We start from the raw sequence: 22,487 nt of genomic DNA, 5'->3' as shown, positions 1-22,487 counted from the left end.
GGAGCTGAGCACGGCTGCTGGAGCGATTGGTTATTAACGTTACTGTAGTGAAGCAGAGCAGGAGCGAGTGTTGAGGAGCGGAGCACGGCCGCTGGAGCGATTGGTTATTAACGTTACTGTAGTGAAGCAGAGCGGGAGCGAGTGTTGTGGAGCTGAGCACGGCTGCTGGAGCGATTGGTTATTAACGTGACTGTAGTGAAGCAGAGCAGGAGCGAGTGTTGAGGAGCTGAGCACGGCCGCTGGAGCGATTGGTTATTAACGTGACTGTAGTGAAGCAGAGCAGGAGCGAGTGTTGAGGAGCGGAGCACGGCCGCTGGAGCGATTGGTTATTAACGTTACTGTAGTGAAGCAGAGCAGGAGCGAGTGTTGAGGAGCGGAGCACGGCTGCTGGAGCGATTGGTTATTAACGTTACTGTAGTGTAAAGCAGAGCAGGACCGAGTGTTGTGGATCTGAGCACGGCCGCTGGAGCGTTTGGTTATTAACGTTACTGTAGTGAAGCAGAGCAGGACCGAGTGTTGAGGAGCTGAGCACGGCTGCTGGAGCGATTGGTTATTAACGTCACTGTAGTGAAGCAGAGCAGGACCGAGTGTTGTGGAGCTGAGCACGGCCGCTGGAGTGATTGTTATACAAACACACGGCTCACGAGTACTGAGACTTTTATTATGACGGAAGAGGACACAGTCGCCGGGGGCGCGCACTGATCCGCTCTTCCGGTTATGATTATAAGGTAAAGCAGCTCTGTTTATCATATTAGATACATTTAAGTGTGTTTAAAATTATGTTATGACGTTCCTCTATGCGTTCCCTCGGCGCTGCTGTGACATGTTCACACTGCTAAGAGTAAAGCGCTTCTGCAGATTAAAACCGAGGGTAACGCAGATATGACGTGATTGACAGGCGACTCGCTCAAACGCTATGCTGACACGTCCCGGTCCTTAGTTAAAATAGCAATTTAAAACTCACAATTTACAAATAGTTGGAAACATTTGGGATATGTACTGTGTACTATGTGTACTTGTACTGTGCCGCTAGACGCAATGGGAAAACTCCTTTTACTCCAATATTATGATTATATAATAACAGAGAGAATATACAGGAGTCTTTGGGGGGAAAGCCCCCCAGAGCCTAAAGAAATGGGAAGGATATCCCTCTAAATAAGTGGGGATTCTGCCATAGAGAATCATATTAAAGGGTTAGTTCACCCAAAAATGAAAATTATCCTATGATTCACTCAACCTCAAGTCAGGTGTGTATGACATTCTTCTTTCACACTGCAAAAAATGCTTTTCTTACTTAGCATTTTTGTCTTGTTTCTAGTCCAAACATCTAAAAATTATTAAAACAAGGAGTATTTACTAGACAAGCAAAAGCAATTGTCTTGTTTTGGGAAAAAATAACTCAAAATGAAGAGAGTTTTTGCTTAAAATAAGATAAATAATCTGCCAATGGGGTGAGAGAAATAATCTTAATTCAAACAGAAAACAATATTATTTTTCTTACTCAATTGGCAGATTATTTATCTTATTTTAAGCAAAAACTCTAAAAAGTAAATGTTTCTTAATGTAAGACAAACTGCTCTCACTGCGAGAGCACGAGTCTCGCCTCTCTACGCTCACGGATCGCTTTAATTTCAGAGAATGGTTCCATCCCTTATACTCTCCTGTTTTGGAGGAAGAAACAGCAGAGCCAGAGAACTGAGCAATTGGACACGAGTGATCTCACACCAGTGCAGATGTTGTGTGCCTCAATCTTCCCGCAAAGACTTTCTACACTCAGACCAGCACCCTTCTTCTGGTGCGAGCGGCCTGTCTCATTTGGAGAATCTGAAGAGGGTCTTCTTGATGATAGCATGTCATTAGCAGGTTCAGACACAGAGGAGTGGTCGGGCTTGTTGGAATACCACCTGCCATCTAAAGATTCGAGCAACGCTAGAGCTGGGATGGATGCTGAGTTAATCCGAGTCCTCTCGAGGAGCTTGGATTGGAGTGGTCTACCCCTGAGGATCCCACATGCAGCTGCTTAGATGAGTGGTTCCTACTGGGGTGCCAGAGAGCTTGCGAAAGGAGTTGTAGAAACCGTTCATCAACCCACAGCTATTTCCTCATTCCAGAAAGATGGCAGCATCAGACCCATCCTCGACCTCAGACATCTGAACTGTTCCCTCAACCTGGCCGAACTATGACCCCTTTCGCTTAAGACCACTCTCCTGATAGCTTTAACATCCAAGTGTCCAAGTGAACCGTATAGAAAGGGAATGTGCTCAATTACTAAAGTAATCTCGGTTCCCTGAGACAAAGTCGATCTGTGGGCGCGCCTAAATGCATGTTCCTAATGGATTACATAATCTGAGAACATTTGTTTTCCATTTGAATTTGTTCATTTAAAAGTAGACATTTCAAACTTTCTATAAGCAGACTTACAAGTGTTCTCTGGAAATGCTTCTTGCCTTGAGTTTGGGCCTAACGACTGTAAGGTCTTCCTCAAACCAAGACACGGCTATGTGCTAAAGGTGCTTTTGACTCCGTTCGAAGCACAAGTTATCACTCCCTCTGCTTTCCCCCATCTAAGAGTGAGCAAGATTCTCATCAGGCCTTAAGAGTATATACTGAGCACTCTACCCCATTCAGGCAGTCAGAGCAGCTCTTCGTGTGCTTTGGTGGCCGAACCAAAGGACATCCGCTCACAAAGCAAATACTGTCCAACTGGATAGTGGACGCAATTGCATTAGCATATGCTTTGATGGGCCTATTAAAAGTTGACGCCCCATCGAAGTTGAATTTGTGCGCTGTCTGGCTGGTCCTCCCATCCACTTTTGCCAGAATCTATGACCTGGATGTCCCTGTACTACAAGCACAGGTCCTGTCTGTATAAGCTAGTTACTGAGCTCTATGTGTGCTAAACCCACTAGAACCCTCCATGCGGCTCCAACATGTAGTCCATATTTGTTCATACTATATCACCCTACCTTAGCATTGGCACCCTTGGTCCCTTCTTCATGCGTCCTAGCCAGGGCAACAACTGTCAATGTGCAGATCTAAGCATGGAGCGATTGGAGTGGGTTCACATTACATCTAGCGACACAGTCCAAGTGAACCGTATAGAAAGGGAACGTGCTCCATTACTAACGTAACCTCTGTTCCCTGAGACAAAGTCGATCTCCGCAGTAGTGGACAAGCCTATATGCATGTTTCTTATGGATTACATAAGGAAAATAAGTATTTGAACACCCTGCTATTTTGCAAGTTATCTTACTTGGAAATCATAGAGGGGTCTGAAATTGTCATCGTAGGTGCATGTCCCCTGTGAGAGACATAATCTAAAAAAAATCCAGAAATCACAATATATGATTTTTTAACTCTTTATTTGTATGACACAGCTGCAAATAAGTATTTGAACACCTGTCTATCAGCTATAATTCTGACCCTCAAAGACCTGTTAGTCTGCCTTTAAAATGTCCACCTCCACTCCATTTATTATCCTAAATTAGATGCACCTGTTTGAGGTCGCCAGCTGCATAAAGACACCAGTCCACCCCATACAATCAGTAAGAATCCAACTACTAACATGGCCAAGACCAAAGAGCTGTCCAAAGACACTAGAGACAAAATTATACACCTCCACAAGGCTGGAAAGGGCTACTGGGAAATTGTCAAGCAGCTTGGTGAAAAAAGGTCCACTGTTGGAGCAATCATTAGAAAATGGAAGAAGCTAAACATGACTGTCAATCTCCCTCGGGCTGGGGATCCATGCAAGATCTCACCTCGTAGGGTCTCAATGATCCTAAGAAAGGTGAGAAATCAGCCCAGAACTACACAGGAGGAGCTGGTGCATTACCTGAAAAGAGCTGGGCCCACCGTTTCCAAGGTTACTGTTGGTAAATGGACTGCATTTATATAGTGCTTTTAACAGACCCTATGGCCATCCAAAGCGCTTTACATTTTTGCCTCACATTCACCTATTCATACACTGACGGTGATGTCAGCCATGTAAGGCACCATCCAGCTCGTCAGGAGCAGCTGGGGTTAGGTGTCTTGCTCATGGACACTTCGACACTTGGTCAGGTGGAACTGGGGATTGAACCACCAACCTTTCGGTTTGTAGACAATCTACATGAACCACTGAGCCACTGCCGCCACTGGTAAAACACTAAGACATCATGGTTTGAAATCATGCATGGCATTGAAGGTTCCCCTGCTTAAACCAGCACATGTCCAGGCCCGTCTATGACCATTTGGATGCTCCAGAGGAGTCATGGGAGAAAGTCGAGGTCAGATGAGACCAAAATATAACTCTTTGGTCATAATTCCACAAAATGTTTTGGAGGAAGAAGAATGATGAGTACCATCCCTACTGTGAAGCATGGGGGTGGTAGCATCATGCTGTCGGGTGTTTTTCTGCACATGGGACAGGGCGACTGCACTGTATTAGGGAGAGGATGACCGGGGCCATGTATTGTGAGATTTTGGGAACAACCTCCGTTAGAGCATTGAAGATGGTTCGAGGCTGGGTCTTCCAACATGACAATGACCCGTAGAACAGCCAGGGTAACCAAGGAGTGGCTCTGTAAGAAGCATATCAAGGCTCTGGCGTGGCCTAGCCAGTCTCCAGACCTAAACCCAATAGAGAATCTTTGGAGGGAGCTCAAGCTCTGTGTTTCTCAGTGACAGGCCAGAAACCTGACTGATCTAGAGAAGATCTGTGTGGAGGAGTGGGCCAAAATCCCTCCTGCAGTGTGTGCAAACCTGCTGAAAAACTACAGGAAACATTTGACCTCTGTAATGGAAAACAAAGGCTACTGTACCAAATATTTACATTGATTTTCAAATACAGGTGTTCAAATACTTATTTGCAGCTGTATCATACAACTAAGGCTGCATTTACACTGCAGGTCTTGATGCACAATTCCAATTTGGTGACTATATCCGATTTCGCTTACATCATCTTTTCAAAAGCGACCCGTATCCGATATTTGCATTTACACTGTACACTGGGAAAACAGCCCAAGACGTTCTTAACCGGTGAAAGGAAGAAAAAACCGTGCAATATGCAATGGACGCAGACAAAATGATTGCAAAATATTTTGCTGTCTGCACTGTTGCACACATCTTTAAAGTCGGCAAAGCATTTCTCTCTTAAAGCGGAGAAAAAGAGGAGAGCCCTTGACGTGGTTGCCAGGTTTTCACAACAAAACCCGTCCAATTGCAACTCAGAACTGTGTTAAAGTAGCCCAATTCCGTATGAAAACCGCAGACTTGGCAACACTGGATCACAGTTTGTGTCCACTTGAGTTGACGTCATTCGCCTCCGTCCTTTTTTCAATGACGTACGACTGGCATTTACTGGGGGATATCCGATTTGACCGCTTACATGGCAGACGCTAATGCACGCATACGAATCATATCGGATTTATTACCATATATGAGTGAGGCCTGAATCCGATCTGAGGATATTGGAATTCATGCATTTTTTTACTGCTTACATGTTCACATGTCATATCCGATCTGTGCCACATGAGAGGAAAAAATCGGAATTGGGTCACTTGAACCATGCTGTGTAAATGGGGCCTAAATAGTCCAAAATCATACATTGTGATTTCTGGATTTTTTAAAAAGATTATGTCTCTCACAATGGCCATGCATCTACGATGACAATTTCAGACCCCTCCATGATTTCCAAGTAGGGGAACTTGCAAAATAGCAGAGTGTTCAAATACTTATTTTCCTCACTGTAATTCAAAATCTTTTTCCATTTGAATATGTTCTTTTAAAAGAAGACATTTCAAACTGTCTATAAATATATTTATCTTTTCTGTGAGGCAAGTATCGGTTGAGACCTAGACGGCAGAAAGTGCATCCTGATTAAAGCATTTTTTTGGCTCATTTTATCTGTAAAAGAAAACATGCCTAATAATTCAGCACACACCTGAATATAAGGCGTTCATTTCCAGCCTTCATGAACAATCATATATAACTTATAAATGATTAAATACCAAATGAATAGTAGTTATTAAGATTAATGTGGTTTGGAATTGGTAAAATGTGCCTGAAAAAAAATATGATCAGAAAATGAATGTGCCTAATAATTCTGCACACAGTGTATACTTAGAGCTTGTGTAGGCTAAGTCAAGTATAGGCATCAAAAGTAGACTGAGAATATCCTTACTTGTTTTCAGTTATTTATACTAAAGCACACTTGAGTAAAATTATTTTTTGTGAACAGAATACAGAGAAATCAAAACTGAACATAATCATTACAAAAATATGCAGTGAATGAAAACCCATACTTCTTTTTCTTCTTGTTCATCGACGCTGAACTCATTGTTCTTCTTTTACATTCTCCTGTGGGGAAAAAATTAATTCCATGGTAAATGAATACTGTAAATGTAATCTGTTTTCATACACATTGGCCCTCATTTATCAAAAGTGCGTACACCAAATTTCCAGCGTACACCTTGCGTACACCCAAACCCACGGTGACTTTGAGATTTATCAATATGGACGTTGGCGTACGGCACGCTCAAATCCTACGCCAGCTCAGGAGGTGGTGTACGCACGTTTGAGTTAGTGGGAAAATGCGCAGAAAACAATTCCTAACACCACAAAACGCACTGACAAGATATGCTATATGACCCACTGTTAAAAACCACAACAACAACATTCAGTGTTTATTTTTGTGCAACATGAACGTCAATGTTTAATTTGTGTGACTTTACCAAAGCGTTTGATCTGTAGGCATATGTATTCCTCCAGTCGCGAGCCTGTGCGCTTTATCTGACGTTTCAGGCCCGGCAGCTGCGCACGGACTGGGACTAAAATAATTCAGACTGACAAAATAATAAAAATGAGCTTCTTCTTTTAAACAATAATAAAATCAATAAAAACGACACTCTTCTTCTGAATAACAAGCGTCATTAAGAATAATAATCATAATAATAATAATAAGAATCTTACAAATTGTCATGTAATTATTAATGTGAATGAATCTTACTCCACATCACATCATCATCACTATTGTACACCCCAATACATGTGCCGTGATACGAAATTAAATGCTAATTGTTTCAAAACGTGCTGTAAAATAATGCATTGTGATGGTAATTTATCATCCAAACAGCTTTAAACTGCTGGAGTGCGCTTCTCAACCTCCACATTATTAACAGTACTCGTTATTTGTGTCCATATTTTGTTTTTGTAGGTGCCTTTAATTCCACTCTTTAAACTCCCAAATAAAACAATTTCGTTTTTTTTTCCACTTCCCTGGTGATGGGCTCGATGGGCTCAATCATCTGACTAGTTCAGTAGTCAGGGCACTGATCAGGGAGTCAGCCCATTGACTTATGTCCTAATCAGTGCCCTGAGTGGACTAGTGAGATGATTGAGCGCGCCCGATCTCCACGTCGGAGAAGTTTCGCTTCTTTGCCGTCTTCTGCTGTCCATGGCGTAAAATGAGGGCGTGCGGGAGGCGGAGACTTGAATATATAGGGGCGTGTTATTCTAATGACGATCGTTATCAGCCGCCGCATTTATCAAGGGCAGGTATTGCGTACACCTGGATTGCAGAGGTGCGCACAGCGTCATAAATCAGGCGGTGAGAGGAGTGTAAGCATAATCTTACGCCAACATATACACCGGTTTCTACGCAAGATTGATAAATGAGGGCCATTATAAGTAGCTAGTTTGCCTTGCTTTCTTGTGTCTCCTGTGGCCTAAACCTAAACCAAAGTGTTCATGTTTTGTGATGGTTGTTCAATGTTCTTGAGTCTCTTGTTTGTCCTGAACAGTTAAACTGCCCACTGTTCTTCAGAAAAATGGAAATCATATTGGAAATCAATTTCCAGAATTTTCTGATTATTTGCCCATTTCTAACAATGTGTATGATTTTTTTTGTTCCAACTTTTCACACTGAGGACAAATGGGGGACTCATACACAACTATTACAAAAGCTGCAAACATTCACTGATGCTCAAGAAGGCTAAAGTGTCACAGAAACACAAAGATGCTTCTCACAGCAGAGCCGATGGGTGGAGTTTGACTTCCATCTCTCTCTCTCTCTCTCTCTCTCTCTCTCTCTCTCTCTCTCTCTCTCTCTCTCTCTCTCTCTCTCTCTCTCTCTCTCTCTCTCTCTCTCTCTCTGTGGACCTAATCAGTGGAGCTTGACTGCCATCACCCTAAGCTCCACCCCTTAGATCCACAGAGGCGGGGCTGGAATGTGTAAAGCTCCGCCCATTTGGCTCTGCACCACTTGCATACACACCAGAGCCGTAGTTGCAACACTTCCATAGACTTCTAGCCTGATGTGGTCATAATCAATTCAAGTCAGAATATGAGTCTGCTACTGCTCCATTGGGCTGTATTTATGGGCCGTGTTTCTGTATAAGTGGATGCTGAACACTGGTGATGGTTGAGGAGAGACCCCTGACACACTGCAAAAAATGCTCTTCTTATTGAGTATTTTTTTCTTCTTTCCAGTCCAAATATCTAAATATTTTTAACTCAAGATGCATTTACTATATAACTGAAATGACATAAGATGTCTTTTCTTGTTATCCAGGGGAAAAATATCAAAATGAAGTGAGTTTTTGCTTAAAACAGGCAAAATGATCTGCCAATGGAGTGAGAAAAATAATCTTATATCTGTTTGGGACGGAAACAAGAAACAAGATTTCAATCAGAAATAAGATTATTTTTCTCACCCCATTGGCAGATCATTTTGCCTGTTTTAAGCAAAAACTCACTTCATTTAGATTTTATTTTCAACAAAACAAGAAAAAATATCTCATGTCGTTTTACTGATCTAGTTAATGCATCTTGTTTTAAAAATTGTTAGATATATACTAGAAACAAGACAAAATGACGGAGTAAGAAGAGCATTTTTTTGCAGTGCATGGTTGTAAAGCGCTTTGGGTGTACATTAGTTCACATGAAAGCGCTTTAAAGGCCTCTTTAATTAACCTAATTATGTATTGTGTGTATAATAAGTACATTATTCTGCACTGCTCTCAGACGGCACATGTGCTGCTGATGTGAAAATAAAAGTGATTCGATCTGAAAACACACATCCAGGTTTTTGAAGTGACTGGTGCCAGTTCCTGGAGGAGTGATTGATTTATTTATTTTTTATTATTATTATTATTATTTTTTATTCTGTCTTGATAGTTCCACTCTTAAATTCACTCCCAATAAAACATTTTAACAAAACAAAAACATTGTTTACATTTTGAGAACAGCTCATTTATATGTGTTTGATAATTATCATCACACTGTAGTAAAGTTGTTGTTTTATTTCAACAACTACCAAATACAACCTACATTTAAACAAGAATTATACTACTGTGTAAAACTAAACTGGAAATGTATGTATAATACAGCTATAATACACAATGAACAATACTGTTTGAAAAAAAGTAGGCTAGCCTACTAAGATTTATCATTTAAAATCTAAATCACAATTATGAATCAGCTTATTCACTCGTTATTGTTTGCCTTGCTTCCGCTGGTTAAAAGCGACAGACTTTCCTGCCTATTTCTAGTTGTAAACCGGTTTTAGAGGCAGGTTTAGGCTACTGTACATAGTAAAAAAGTTACTGTTGGCTGCCATTGCAACTTCCTGCTGCCATCTGCCGATTTATCGCTGAACCACGTGACGGCGAGATAAGCGTGACACTCGCAACTCTCTTTTTCTATGGCTCTGATACACACTTACACACATAATCGTGTTAAGATCCCACACACATATGATCTCTGAGCAACATCGCCCCAAGAACCACTGGGGTCAATCAAAAAATGTAAATATTTTAAATAGATTTTTTATTTAAAAAAAGAAAAGAAAAAGTTCTCATCAAAAACCAGTTTAGTAAAATCGTTACATCTCTGTGGTAAACTAATCTTAAATTGCTGAAAATTGCCATTGTAATCTCTGATTAAGGTGCATTACATGCTTGCTAAATAATATTTTTATGCATGCGGTCTTAAAGCGCTTAAACTGTTAAAATACATTTTAAAGATTGTTGGTAAAAAACATGTTTTCCAGATGACAAATTAAGAACAATTTCGCGTCATAGCCTACTTTAAAAAAACTTTTTGAATAAAAATAATTTGTTATATTGTTATATTTTAACATAGCCTGGGCTATTATATTAGTAACAGTTCATAAGGGTGTATGTAGACGAGGTCTCCTACCTTCAGTGGTCCTGATGCAGAGTGAGCTCCAGCGATCACAGTGAGACTGATAAAGACACTGAGATACATTAGGTTTCTGTTCACTGGAAAGGTCCTGTTCAGAGGAAACGAAACTCTTCCTGCATCACTCATGTTTCAGGGCATGGGATGACAAACCAGTTTTCACTCAAAACAGCTCAGTTTTTATCCAAACCAAAGTAATGTTGGTTAACTGTGGTTCATTTCTGGTTACCATGCATGTTTGTTTGTTCTTTTGTAATTTCTTTTTTGTTGTTGTAATAAATCCACGGTTAATTTTCGTAAAGGAAATGACAAGACAAAAAAAAAAAAAAAACTAACATGCACGACTTCAGAACCTAAAAGAGGAAGAAACAAAGAAACTACTGATTCTGAAAGCTTTTTAAAACGTTTGAATCCTAATTTAATTTACCTTGGCAAAAATGCGTTAAAAAAATCTAACATCCTGAAATCTGTATTTACTAAAAGGGATTTATAACCACATAAGTAAATATAATTTTATAAATAATTGGGCTACTTTTATTTTGATAGCATGGCAGTGGACAGGCATCTGTATGGCTTCCACCACCAAAGAGAGAAACTGATTTCCCTTTGTTTACAAGGAATGACATGTTTCAGTGATAATATCTGCCAGCTCGTGTGATTTTCGCCATAAACCTGAAGAAGCTGCCTTGCGTTAAATGGCGCCATTCTCCGTTATACCGTTCATCTGTGGTGATTATCTAACCATACGGACAATCTAACGGACTGAATAATGTAACGTTAACGAACTCAAAGAGGTTCTGCAAAGCTTCGGGTCAGGTTGTGGGATGTTGTTCTTGTTCTAAGCGGTGGTGAAGGTGAGTCGGCATTTTTGGATGTTGCGTAATCACGAACGCAAGAAATTAGGAAGTCTATCTAGTATTTCAGCCCTCAAAAAGGGTTTCCTGTTTGCTAGCTTTTTGTGGAGAACATATGACAGCGAGGCAGATATAGACATGTCGTGCCGTTATAGCGTACACACACACACACACACACACACACACATATGCTGCTTTTCTTGAACATGCCTTTGCGTGATGACAGTCACTCGAGGCAATTTTCCAGGAAGTATGTGTAAGATTTTGCTCAAACAAACCTGCTGTCCTCAACCATATAACACTTTATTTATTCATTTAGTCCATTATCATGATCTGGTTTGCTATAGATTAGTATTTAAATACACGTAATAACGCGTTATAATCTGTCCCATCCAAACGTAAATGAATGGAGATCTAGCTAGCTTACTGTGTAGAGGAAATTAATTCTCCTCTCCTTTATTAAGTCATTGGTTAATTTAGATTTATTTAGTCGCTATTTTGGCTATATTTTAACATAAAGTCTGTAATACACCGATCAGGCATAATATGACTCCTAATATTGTGTGGTCCCCTTTTGCTGCCCTGACCCGTTGAGACATGGACTCCACTAGACCCCTGAATGTATGTTGTGTTATCCGACACTAAAATATTAGCAGCAGATCCTTTAAGTCCTGTAAGTTATGAGATGGGGTCTCCATGGATCGGACTTGTTTGCTCAGCACATCCTGCCGCCCCATACGCAACAAACTGAGATGCTCTGTGTGTTCTGACAGCTTTCTATCAGAACCAGCATTAACTTCTGGAGCAGTTTGAGCTCCAGTAACTTCTGTTCGATCGGACCACATGGGACAGCCTTTGCTCCTCGCGTGCATCAATTAGCCTTGGCTGGTTCTCCACTGTTCCTATTTTTTTTCCCCTAAACAAGACAATTACTTGCTTGTCTTGCTTGTCTAGTAAATACTTCCTTTAAGAATTTGTAGATGTTTGGACTAGAAACAAGACAAAAATACTAAGTAAGAAATGTCAATGTCATACAAAATGTCTGTCATTGCTACTGTGAGCTAAGTGCTCGTGACATTATTTTAAGCAAAAACTCTCTTTAATTTCAAGTTATTTTTTCCCCAAAACAAGACAATTACTTTTGCTTGTCTAGTAAATACGTCTTGTTTTAAGAATGTTTTGATGTTTGGACTAAAACAAGACAAAAATACTAAGTAAGAAAAGCATTTTTTGCAGTGGATTAACTCAGGCTATGTTTTTGTCATTAGGTCTGATGGACTTTCAACATGTCCCACTCGTCCAAGCCTCGATCTCACCCTTGTGGCCTGTGTGACAAATCTTTCCCCCAGATATCCATGCTCACCAAACACCAGCGAATGCACGCGGAAGACAAGCCCTACAAATGCCCCTACTGTGACAAATCCTTCACTCTTTCTTCTCGCCTGGTGCTGCACAAACGCAGCCATGCCGGGGAGAAGCCTCACACCTGCCGGATTTGCTCCAAGACCTTCATCTCTTCGGCCCATCTGTCACTGCACATGCGGTCACACACCGGAGAGAGGAAGTACAAATGCAGTGTGTGCTCTAAAATGTTCATGCAGTCGTCGCAACTTATGCGCCACAAGACCATCCACACCGGCGAGAAACCCTTCAAATGCCCAGATTGCAACAAGTGCTTCGGCCGCGCCTCTCACCTGAAAACCCACCGCAGGCTTCACACCGGCGAGAAGCCCTTTAAATGCACTCAGTGCGACAGGGCTTTCACACAAAAGGCCGGGCTTATCATACACCTGCGATTGCACACAGGTGAGCGCCCTTTTAAGTGTGATAAGTGTGGCAAGGCCTTCCGCACCTCAGCCCACCTGCTGAACCATCAGGCTTTGGAGTTGGGCGAAGGCAGGTTCACCTGTGCCACGTGTCAAAAGGGCTTCAGATCCATCACCATGCTTAAACAACACGAAAAAAGCCACCAGGGCAGCGGGACACACTGCTGTAGCGTGTGCTCCGGGGCCTTCGCTCAGTCCTCTTATCTGCAGCTCAAACTGCACTTACACAATGGAGAGCAGCTCTTCCACTGCAAGGTGTGCAACAAAATATTCGTGAAGATGTCCACCTTTGAGAAACACTGCAGAAAGCATCAGATGGAGATGGACGACGACTGCGAGGACGAGACCGTAAAAGAGGAAGATCCCCCGTTTGAGCTGCATACTGCTGCATCCCCGGGTCCATCAACATCAGAAGTCAACACACGCTCCAAAACAAGAGCCAAAATTAAGAGTACAAAGGACAACTCGTAATCACGGACTGACAAGAACAGCTTTTCATTCCTCATGTTCTTCATGGTTGCGGCTCGTCTCTTCCCAGTCTGTCAGTGAGGCTCTGTTTATTGCCTGCCTCTGTGAAGCCCCGCCTTCTGAAAAGCACAATGTGCTCTGATTGGTTGGCAGGAGCAGTGTGGTATGATTGGTCAAGCGTTTCCAGCGTGTTTGGGAAATGTCCCGCCCCTTACCATAACCACCATTTTCAACACACTACTAAAGCCGCGTGTCCACCACAGGAACTTTCCCCAGGGGGAACTTTGTGCTGGTACTCTGTGTGTTCGACCGCAGGAACCAGGGTGTAAACCCGCCTTTCACTGCACACGACATTCGGACACGACTGTCGGAGTTTGCCCCCTAGAGGCAGTCGCACAGAAATGTAATTATGATCGCACACGGCAACATGGGAAAGAAACCCTCATTCTGTATGATACTTCTCTAGAATAATATCACAACCTTCTCATATACAGTAAGTTACACAAAAACATGACGACACACTGCGTCTTTTAAGGGTAGTTTTTTATTTATTTTTTTAATTATCAAGAAGATCTGTTCATTCTTCCAACAGCCATAGGACTGGACCAGCCGCCGCACACTAGTAAACTAGATCACATAAGTTCAACTACTATAAGCTGACCTGTGATTCTCTCTCTCACACACATACACACACACACACGAGCACGTGCACGCGCAGCGATCGTTACACAAGAGCCAGACAGCAGCCGCTGACCTATCTAATATCAGCACTAAATAACACCGTTTACTCTAATTCACACATTGGATATATAATGATGGTGGCTGTGTGTGTGTTTTTTTATTAACGGGCTGACCCCGACCCATTCGGCAGATTTATTTAGAAAATAAAGACGAATAATTTATATAAATTAATAATTTAATATTAATCTATTATGCGTCTTTAAAAAGGGTTTAAAACAAAATAAAACGTGATAAACAAAAAGAATAATAATTCTCAACTTCCGCACACTGACACTGATTTGATTGGACAGCTTTGGAATACATCACATCCGGTCGGCGTGTCGCATACGGTGTAGTCGCTCATGTTCAAATATTTGAACGCATCTGAAGCTCAAATCGAATCTGAAAATTCGCCATTCGCAGATGGTCGGCACCCCACACGACCCCTGTACGACTCTCCATTGGAAATGAATGACTTCCGGTCCGATGGCTGTCGTTTGTCGTCTGCAGTGGAAACTGGAAAGTGCCTTAAATGGATTTCTGGGTAAATATTTCCCCCTCCAAACGGCCCTGCTCGTGAGGTAGTACTTTTTCAAAGTTCAGGAACTTTCGAGGGCAGGACTTGGGCGCTGAACATGCTGCACTGCAAAACATTTTTGTCTTGTTTTAGTCCAAACATCTAAAAATTCTTAAAACAAGAAGTATTTACTAGACAAGCAAAAGTAATTGTCTTGTTTTGGGGAAAAATAACTCAAAATGAAGAGAGTTTTTGCTTAAAATAAGATAATAATCTGCCAATGGGGTGAGAGAAATAATCTTAATTCAAACAGAAAACAAGATTATTTCTCTCACCCCATTGGCAGATTATTGATCTTATTTTAAGCAAAAACTCTCTTCATTTTGAGTTATTTTCCCCCAAAACAAGACAATAATTTGTACTTGTCTATTAAATGTTTCTTAATGAAAGAATTTTTAGATATTTTGACTAAAAACAAGACAAAAATACTCATTAAGAAAAGCTTTTTTTGCAGTGTGATTGGTTAAGCTCATGCGGCTTTTTTTTCAATCTGCTTTTTTAAAAGTCTGTTGCGAGGTTAGTTCTGTGTTCTGATGGCATGCGTTCGTCTCAGCCATCTCACGCTAATAAATATGTCCGTATAGCTGATAATAACACATTTTCATTTTAAATCTAGCTTTACAAGCTTTCAGAATACGCTTTAGTGTCAGCGCTCTTTTCTGCCGTTTTGTTAATTACCTCTTTAGTTAACCAATACATAACCAGCCACAGCCTGAATCTCCTCCATACTTTTTATTGTTGCAGATGGTGTCGCACAAAAATAATTACTGTCCGTCGCTGACTAGCAGTCCTACATCACCGGCAACATTACTTTGCCTAATCTTCACGGTACTTTAGACCGTAGTGGAAACTCAGACAGTTGCAGGTCTGGGGCCAAAAAAAGTTCCTGGTACAAATTGTTTTGGGTAATTTCAGTGGAAACAGGGTAAACTCACTCAACCAGGCCCCGCCCCTTTATTCTGCGCATTAATTATTATAATGAGGAATATTATGATGTGTTCATTCCCGGAAGAAAACTCGGCGTCTCAGGAGTTCAGAAACACTGACACTGATATAGAGAAGAAGTCAAACGTGCTCAAACACCAACATTACACACACAGATGAACATGGACAAAAGCATAATAGATCTTCTTCAACATAATGCCCTACGATATAAAGGATTGCTCGTATTTATGAATATCTCTCTGCACCTTTGGATCATGTGCAGCGTACAGAAACTCATCTTTGCAGAGCTTTTTGCACTTCATTTAATTTGTGTGTTTTTTATCCCTTCATACCAAAAGTGGTAGAGCAGTCCAGTTAGCTGTGGAGATGATATTAGCGAGGATGTGCTAGCAGACTCAAACCGAGTCTTTTCAGTTCTCATCCTTCATGTTTAATTCCTGGAGTTTGAATTGAGATGGCAAACAGATTTAAATGCTACGTAAATATTGTTATTTATTTTAAATATTGTGAACCACGGTGGAAGAACACTTTTATGTTGAAGTTCTTTTTCTCGTCTTTCTATTTTAAATTCATTAAATGGCCATTTTGATTCAAATTCCAACGTAATGTAAACTGGAACCAGATCTGAATTTTCCACAGCCTTGATTAATATATTTTTAAAAAACGTAATACTATACATCCCATATCTAAAAATGCAGACGAATGTAAAAGAATTGAGACCTGTGTGAAATCTCCACAGAAAGCTCGGTCGATTGCCACCGAATTGAAAGCCTCCGCTACACAAGTGGCTATTTATTTATTTATTAAATTTAGTCACACTTTAGTTTAGGGTCCAGCTCTTATTATCAGATAAATATTAACTTTTGCCTCATAATCTCCTAATTTACTGCTTATTAATAGTTAGTAAGGTAGTTTTTGTAGCGTTTAAGTTTAGGTATTGGGTCGGATTAAGGGATGTAGAATAAGCTCATGCAGAATAAGGCATTAATATGAGCTTTATAAGTGCTCATAAACAGACAATATCCTAGTAATATGCATGAGAATAAGACACTAGTTAATAGTGAGAACTGGACCCAAAACTAAAGAGTTAAATTTTTACTACTAAGATACTACTACTACTAAAAGTCTGACTGCATTAAATGTTTTAAACCAGTCCATAGGTCTAATATTGCACAATTCACATGTTAGATTTCAGAAAGCGAATAAGATTCAATCTGATGTAAAAGAGGAAGGAAAAGAAAATGTAACCAAACAAGTGATTTTTATTATTTTTATTGCGTATTTCAAAGAGGTCAAGTAAGGCATTGACGTGGGCTGCTGAGTGATGTAATATAATGTGCCGTCAGCTGGTTTCATTCCACACACACATACTGAGAAACACACACACACACACACACACACACACACACACACACACGATTGGTCAGTTTATGCTGAGCTAAGGTTATTACGACAGTGAACAGTGCTTTGATTGGATGATTTGTTCATACTGTGTTGAATTTTTATTTATTTTCTTGGTTTAAATGTAAAATATTGTTAAAATGTGTATTCAATTTACTGTTAAATTTATATTGCATTATTTTGTATTTGTTGTAATAAAGCAATACAAGACACAATCTGTGACTAAAACGATTAATTTCTTTAAAACTTTAAAACATTTCTTTAAAACGTTTGACCAGTAGTGTGTATAATGCCTAGAAGTGAGAACAGTTTAATGTTCAGTCGCGTTAAGCATGGTTCCCAAACTCGGGTGCATATAACGTGTAATTTCTGAAAGCTGTTTTTTGGACTATAATGGTGGCTACTTTTTACTCTTACTCTAATGAGAACAATGTTAATGCAGTTTATTGTATTATGCACTAATAATGTTGCTTTATATCAACACTAGAGGGCGCTGTATGGCTAGCAATGAGAGAGAGGAACTGATGGTCTCTCTCTCTCTCTCTCTCTCTCTCTCTCTCTCTCTCTCTCTCTCTCTCTCTCCCTCTCCAAGGTTAACCCTCTATGGTACGCAATATGATTTAAATGAGAAAAAAATTATTTGTGGTGTTTTTCCTGCTTAAAATAGGACACTTTAACAATAGCAATAAAAAAATTCATTATTTTTATTTATTTTTTAAAAGTTTGTTGCCTCAAGGCAACATTGTACCACAACGGACAAATTTAAACTTTTTACGTTTTCATGTAGAGAAAAATGAATAAATGTATTGAAAAAATCAGTTTCTTTAACCAGAGACCTGAACAAACACATTTATCCAGTTTATAATGTATTACAAATTTCATATTTAATAAAAAGCAACATTTCAAATTCAGCTGTTGCTCTCAGGCAACATTACCATCGTGGAACATGTATTACCAAACCATTACATCAAGCCATCACATCAAGTTATCACATCAAGTTATTATATCATATCATAGCCATCTTCATCCTCATCTCCATCTTCGATCTCACCCTCACTCTCTCCCTGCCGGATTGTCACTATGGCCTCATCTTCCTCATCACATGATACCTCATCCTCACCCTCATCAGTTGTGTTTTATACCTTTTTTTGAGTGCTATAGAAAATGTGCAGATCATAATATATGCAGTTATAGTATGTGTATTACTATTTTTATACATGCATTACAATATTGTGCAAAAATGCAGATATATTTAGATAATTCTAACTCTTTTCCTTACAAATATGCTGTATTTGTATCCAACCTAGTGTGTCTGCTATGGCCTTACGCGATTCCATTAGGGTGCAATGTTGCCTTGAGGCAACACACAGTTTTTTGTTATTAACTCTAAAACATTTGATGATATATAATGTAAAGTTCTTGAAAATACTTCTTTACTAACCAGTGAAGGTGACTCATATTTTTGTGGGTGATTATCTGGACAGGAAATTAGTGAAAAATGCCATTTTCATTGGAGAAAATATGGAGTCATGTGACCTGTGCACATGACTGAAACAGGACACAAAATGGACCCCTGTGGGGTCAAGTGTAAAAACATTTTTTTACACTTTCATTGGTTAGTTTTTGAGTTCTTCTTCCCAGGGATAGGTTTGAACAATACATTGGTGTTTCATTTGATTAAGAATAATCTAAAATAGACTATGTTGCCTGGAGGCAACACCGTACCATAGAGGGTTGGTGTGCGTTTTTTCTTATCAAGACTCGTGACGTATGTCATGCGCCCTTCACCTGTTTCTCACCTGTTTCTGGTATGTTTCATATGCTTGGTTTGATAAGAAAAAATGCTGCCATAAATAACGGCCCAGTTCAAATGTTTACGTGCACAGTAAAAAACGCAGTGTCAAATTAACACTTAAAGTTAACTCTTTCGGATCATATATGGTCCCAATCTAGATGGTGTAAAGAGGACACTGTTTTTAGTGTTGAATTTACAGTGTTAATCTAACACCTTACAGTGTAGAACATTTACACTGAGTGTAAAGTGTTACACTTACAATTGTTGTTTACATTTTACACTATGGGGTGTTTAACACCCTTGGTGTTGATTTTATTCCGTTGGATTACACTATTAGTGTTATTAATAAAGTATTCTGTTCAGTGCAACAACAAAAAAATTACACTATTATATGGTGTTAATGTACAAGATCAGACATAAAATCAAGAATCTTCAGACAGATGTATAAATCCAAAGTTTATTTAACAAATGGGCAAAGTGGCTACTCCATAACATGCCAGTTGTGTAACGGTCATTTAGTCAATCACATTCATGAGGTGTTGCATAGAAATAAAATAAAAGTTAATTAAATGCGTAAAATCATCAAATTTGCCTTGACATTAACAAACATGACTGTAGATTTGAACAAGACTGCAGAAAGCTACTGGTCGACAGGTGTGTGGCGTCCATAAATGCTGTTCCTCTTCGTCCCATCAGCGAGCAGGTGTGGCTGTGTGGTCTCCTAAACTCAGTAAAGGTCTTCTTGTATGTTAGTCTCTGCCTAAAGATAAATAACACTCAAAGTCATCTCTTCAATTGACTGTCTTTATATTAGTTTTCCACAATACAATTTTGGAGTCAGACAATAGGTAGTGACAAATGTCCAAATGTACCTTTTTGATGACGAGGGGTTTTACAGCTTGATATGAGGACGTCTTTCCAGGTCTCTTACAGTCTTTTGGTGATGGTGGAATCAAATGAAGTAGGAGATGAATTGATCGTTGCACCGTTCTAAATAACAGAAGTGACAACTTCAGCAAAAAATGCATAAATATGTATAGATAATCTAATTCTGAACTATAGTGGAACCTGAATCATTGGTGTCACCCTCTTTCACAGCAGATTTCTTCAGTCAGGTCCTTAAAGGTCTTGGGAGAAGAACTTAGCTGAGGTCTTCTCACCAAAAATCGAAACAAAACAAAAAAAAACAAAGTTCATCATCCAATAATTACATTGCATAATGACAACCATATCTCTCAGGAACCATTTTGCTCAGTGTAGTCAGAGTAGCGGCGTTCACACACACCTGGCATTAGCATTCATCTTGGGTGACGCACAAGTAAACAACTCAAGTTCAGGTGTAATCACACCCAAGACGCTTTGAGATTTGATTGTTTTGATGGGGTTTAGGCCACGTTCTTTTATTAAAGCGTTAGTTGACCCAAAACATTTAATTCTGTTAATTACTCAACCTAATGTGCTAAACCTGCACTTTATTTCAACTTTGAAACACAAATGAAGTTATTATTAAAGAAATCTGAGCGATTTCTGTCCCTTCATTCCCAGCTACGCAACTACCACTTTGACACTTCAAAAACTTCATGAAGACACCGTAAAACTAATCGAAATGAACCAAGCAGTTTAGTACGTTTCCTTTTTCTTGTATGTTGATTAACATCAACATCAACATTTCTATGCATCAAATTCAAGGCACTAGTTCTCGCCTACAAAACAACCACTGGCTCTGCACCAATATACCTAAACTCACTTGCTCAGACTTACACACCCTCCAGAAGCTTGCGTTCTGCGAGTGAGCGGCGCCTCGTGGTTCCATCCCAAAGAGGCATGAAATCGCTCTCACAGACATTTTCCTGGACCGTTCCCACCTGGTGGAATGACCTGCCGATCTCAATTCGTGCTGCCGAGTCTGTAGCCATTCTTAAAAAACATCTTAAGACACATCTTTTCCAATTGCACTTGACCAATACAGAATAGCACTTACTGATCACCACAGCAACGACCAAAAAGCGCACACTCCTGGATCATATCTACGTCTCTCACCCGAATTTGGATAACTGAAAATGGGCAAAGAGGCGGGATGTGGGCGGAGCTTATGGTGACGCGATGACTAACATTCCACCTGGTGGAATGACCTGCCGATCTCAATTCGTACTGCCGAGTCTGTAGCCATTTTTAAACAGTGTTGTGCAAGTTACTTCTAAACTGTAATATATTATAGATTACTTACTACTGCTATTTAAAAGTAATTCATTACACTACAATATTACTGTCTCAGAATTGTAATGCGTTACATTACTCCTGTATTACTTTTGAGTTACTTTCACCAAAATAACTACAGAAGTAGCTCTTAACATTCTAAGATGTAGACAGAGAGCATTTTACATCCAGTAGAAGGCGATATGATGAAGAATAATGACATGGGCTATAGGCTAACAGTAGAGAATTGGCAAAAAAGTGAATGCTCAAGACAATGCAAGAAATCATGACGATCCAACTCTGTTATAAGTATTATTTTAGAGGTAAAGTGATTATCTGGCAATATCTGGGAATAGCTTCTGTGTTCATAGACACAACAGAACTGAGTAAACTCTAAGTTATGACTATGCACATTTGTTATTTTCTTATTGTTGCGACATAGTTGCGAGATAGCCTAGTTATTTCGGTTTTAGAAAAAGGTTGTATTTGACTGCATTTGCATTTGACTAGCCTACGTTCTTGTCCTCATCTCTGATAAACTAAGCAATACGCATCCATCTCGCGAATGTACAGTAGGGATGAGTCGGTGGGGACATTTTCCCACCGGTTAATCAAAGTGTGATGACATCACCGGTATCTGGGCTTTTAAATCACTAATATATCTAACCGAAAGGAACATGCGCACTGCCGCTTGGTCATTAATAACGAGAGCGGAGGCAAAGCGAGTGCTTTCAATGAATTCCTATAAAAGTTAAGCTTCCATATGAACTGAAAACGCGCCAGTGCGCGCGCACCGTGAAGGACAGCTCGTTAAATGCGCGCTCTGTGTGCGGCCAAGCAGATTTTTAGTTTCGGTTTAAAATTAGCCTATTATTCTTAATGAAATGCACAACACAATGACAAACCCCCTTTAATAGGCGCTTTTACATTTTACTTTGAAACCAAATCTTCCGCGATCATCTGTCAGCTCAAGATCACATTTTCGGTTCATGCTTCCGTTTTTATTTGAACGGCCTGTTCTCTAACTGAACTAAATGACTGTATTACTATAAAAAATCTAAACGACGGTTTCACGGTGTGCAGTAGTCTTATTCTGTCATCTTCACCCAAGTGTTGTTTATAGGCATTAGGGTTATAGTTTGGCTCAGCAGCGCGCGCCTCGTCTCTAGTCCGTCCTTCGACGCGCTCGCCGTTGTGCTATTCTTTGAAACGACAGAGCCTTTAAACCTTCTTTAGCCACTTTTCCACTGGCCAGTGCGAGCACAGAGGCTGAAATCATGCCTGTGGCACTTCTGTAAAATCCGCAATAAACACGTACGCCTTCACTGGACTATGTCCCAGCCAACACGTGTATGTGGGGCCCACATGGGTTAAACATGGGTTACAGGGGTACAGAGTGGGCATGGGCTCAAAATGGGCATCTTATCTGGGGCCCACTTGGGTGAACTAAGTAGGTCCCACATGGGCAAACCCAGCTGGGCTCCACATGTGGGACCTAGTTGGTTCACCAATGGGAAATGAGT

General features: G+C 40.2%; 2 protein-coding genes across 4 annotated transcripts in view; one reads left to right on the top strand and one right to left on the bottom strand.

The window, feature by feature from the left end:
- Positions 1-10,313, bottom strand: part of LOC137074970 (sacsin-like) — a 32,140-nt gene extending 21,827 nt beyond the window's left edge. The window contains exons 1-3 of one of the 3 annotated variants that reach the window (XM_067443077.1): positions 9,470-9,800; positions 6,714-6,824; positions 6,285-6,339 (exon numbers count right to left, since the gene is read on the bottom strand). In XM_067443077.1, the coding sequence (XP_067299178.1) occupies positions 6,285-6,319 (35 nt within the window). In that variant the 5' untranslated portion in view covers positions 6,320-6,339; positions 6,714-6,824; positions 9,470-9,800. Of the gene's footprint in view, positions 1-6,284; positions 6,340-6,713; positions 7,190-9,469; positions 9,801-10,179 lie in introns of those variants that run through there. The other 2 variants (XM_067443075.1, XM_067443076.1) reach the window with 2 other exon arrangements.
- Positions 10,314-10,737: 424 nt separating this feature from the next.
- Positions 10,738-14,790, top strand: LOC137075921 (zinc finger protein 271). Its single transcript, XM_067444869.1, has 2 exons — positions 10,738-11,036; positions 12,305-14,790. Exon 2 carries the CDS (start codon positions 12,323-12,325, stop codon positions 13,331-13,333), a length of 1,011 nt encoding a protein of 336 aa, XP_067300970.1. The 5' UTR covers positions 10,738-11,036; positions 12,305-12,322; the 3' UTR covers positions 13,334-14,790.
- Positions 14,791-22,487: the final 7,697 nt, after the last annotated feature.

This window comes from Pseudorasbora parva, chromosome 5 (genome assembly GCF_024679245.1).
Source record: "Pseudorasbora parva isolate DD20220531a chromosome 5, ASM2467924v1, whole genome shotgun sequence".
Taxonomy (NCBI): Eukaryota; Metazoa; Chordata; class Actinopteri; order Cypriniformes; family Gobionidae; genus Pseudorasbora; species Pseudorasbora parva.
The sequence above is the reverse complement of the archived record's forward strand: the minus strand, read 5'-3'. Positions and strand labels throughout refer to the sequence as shown.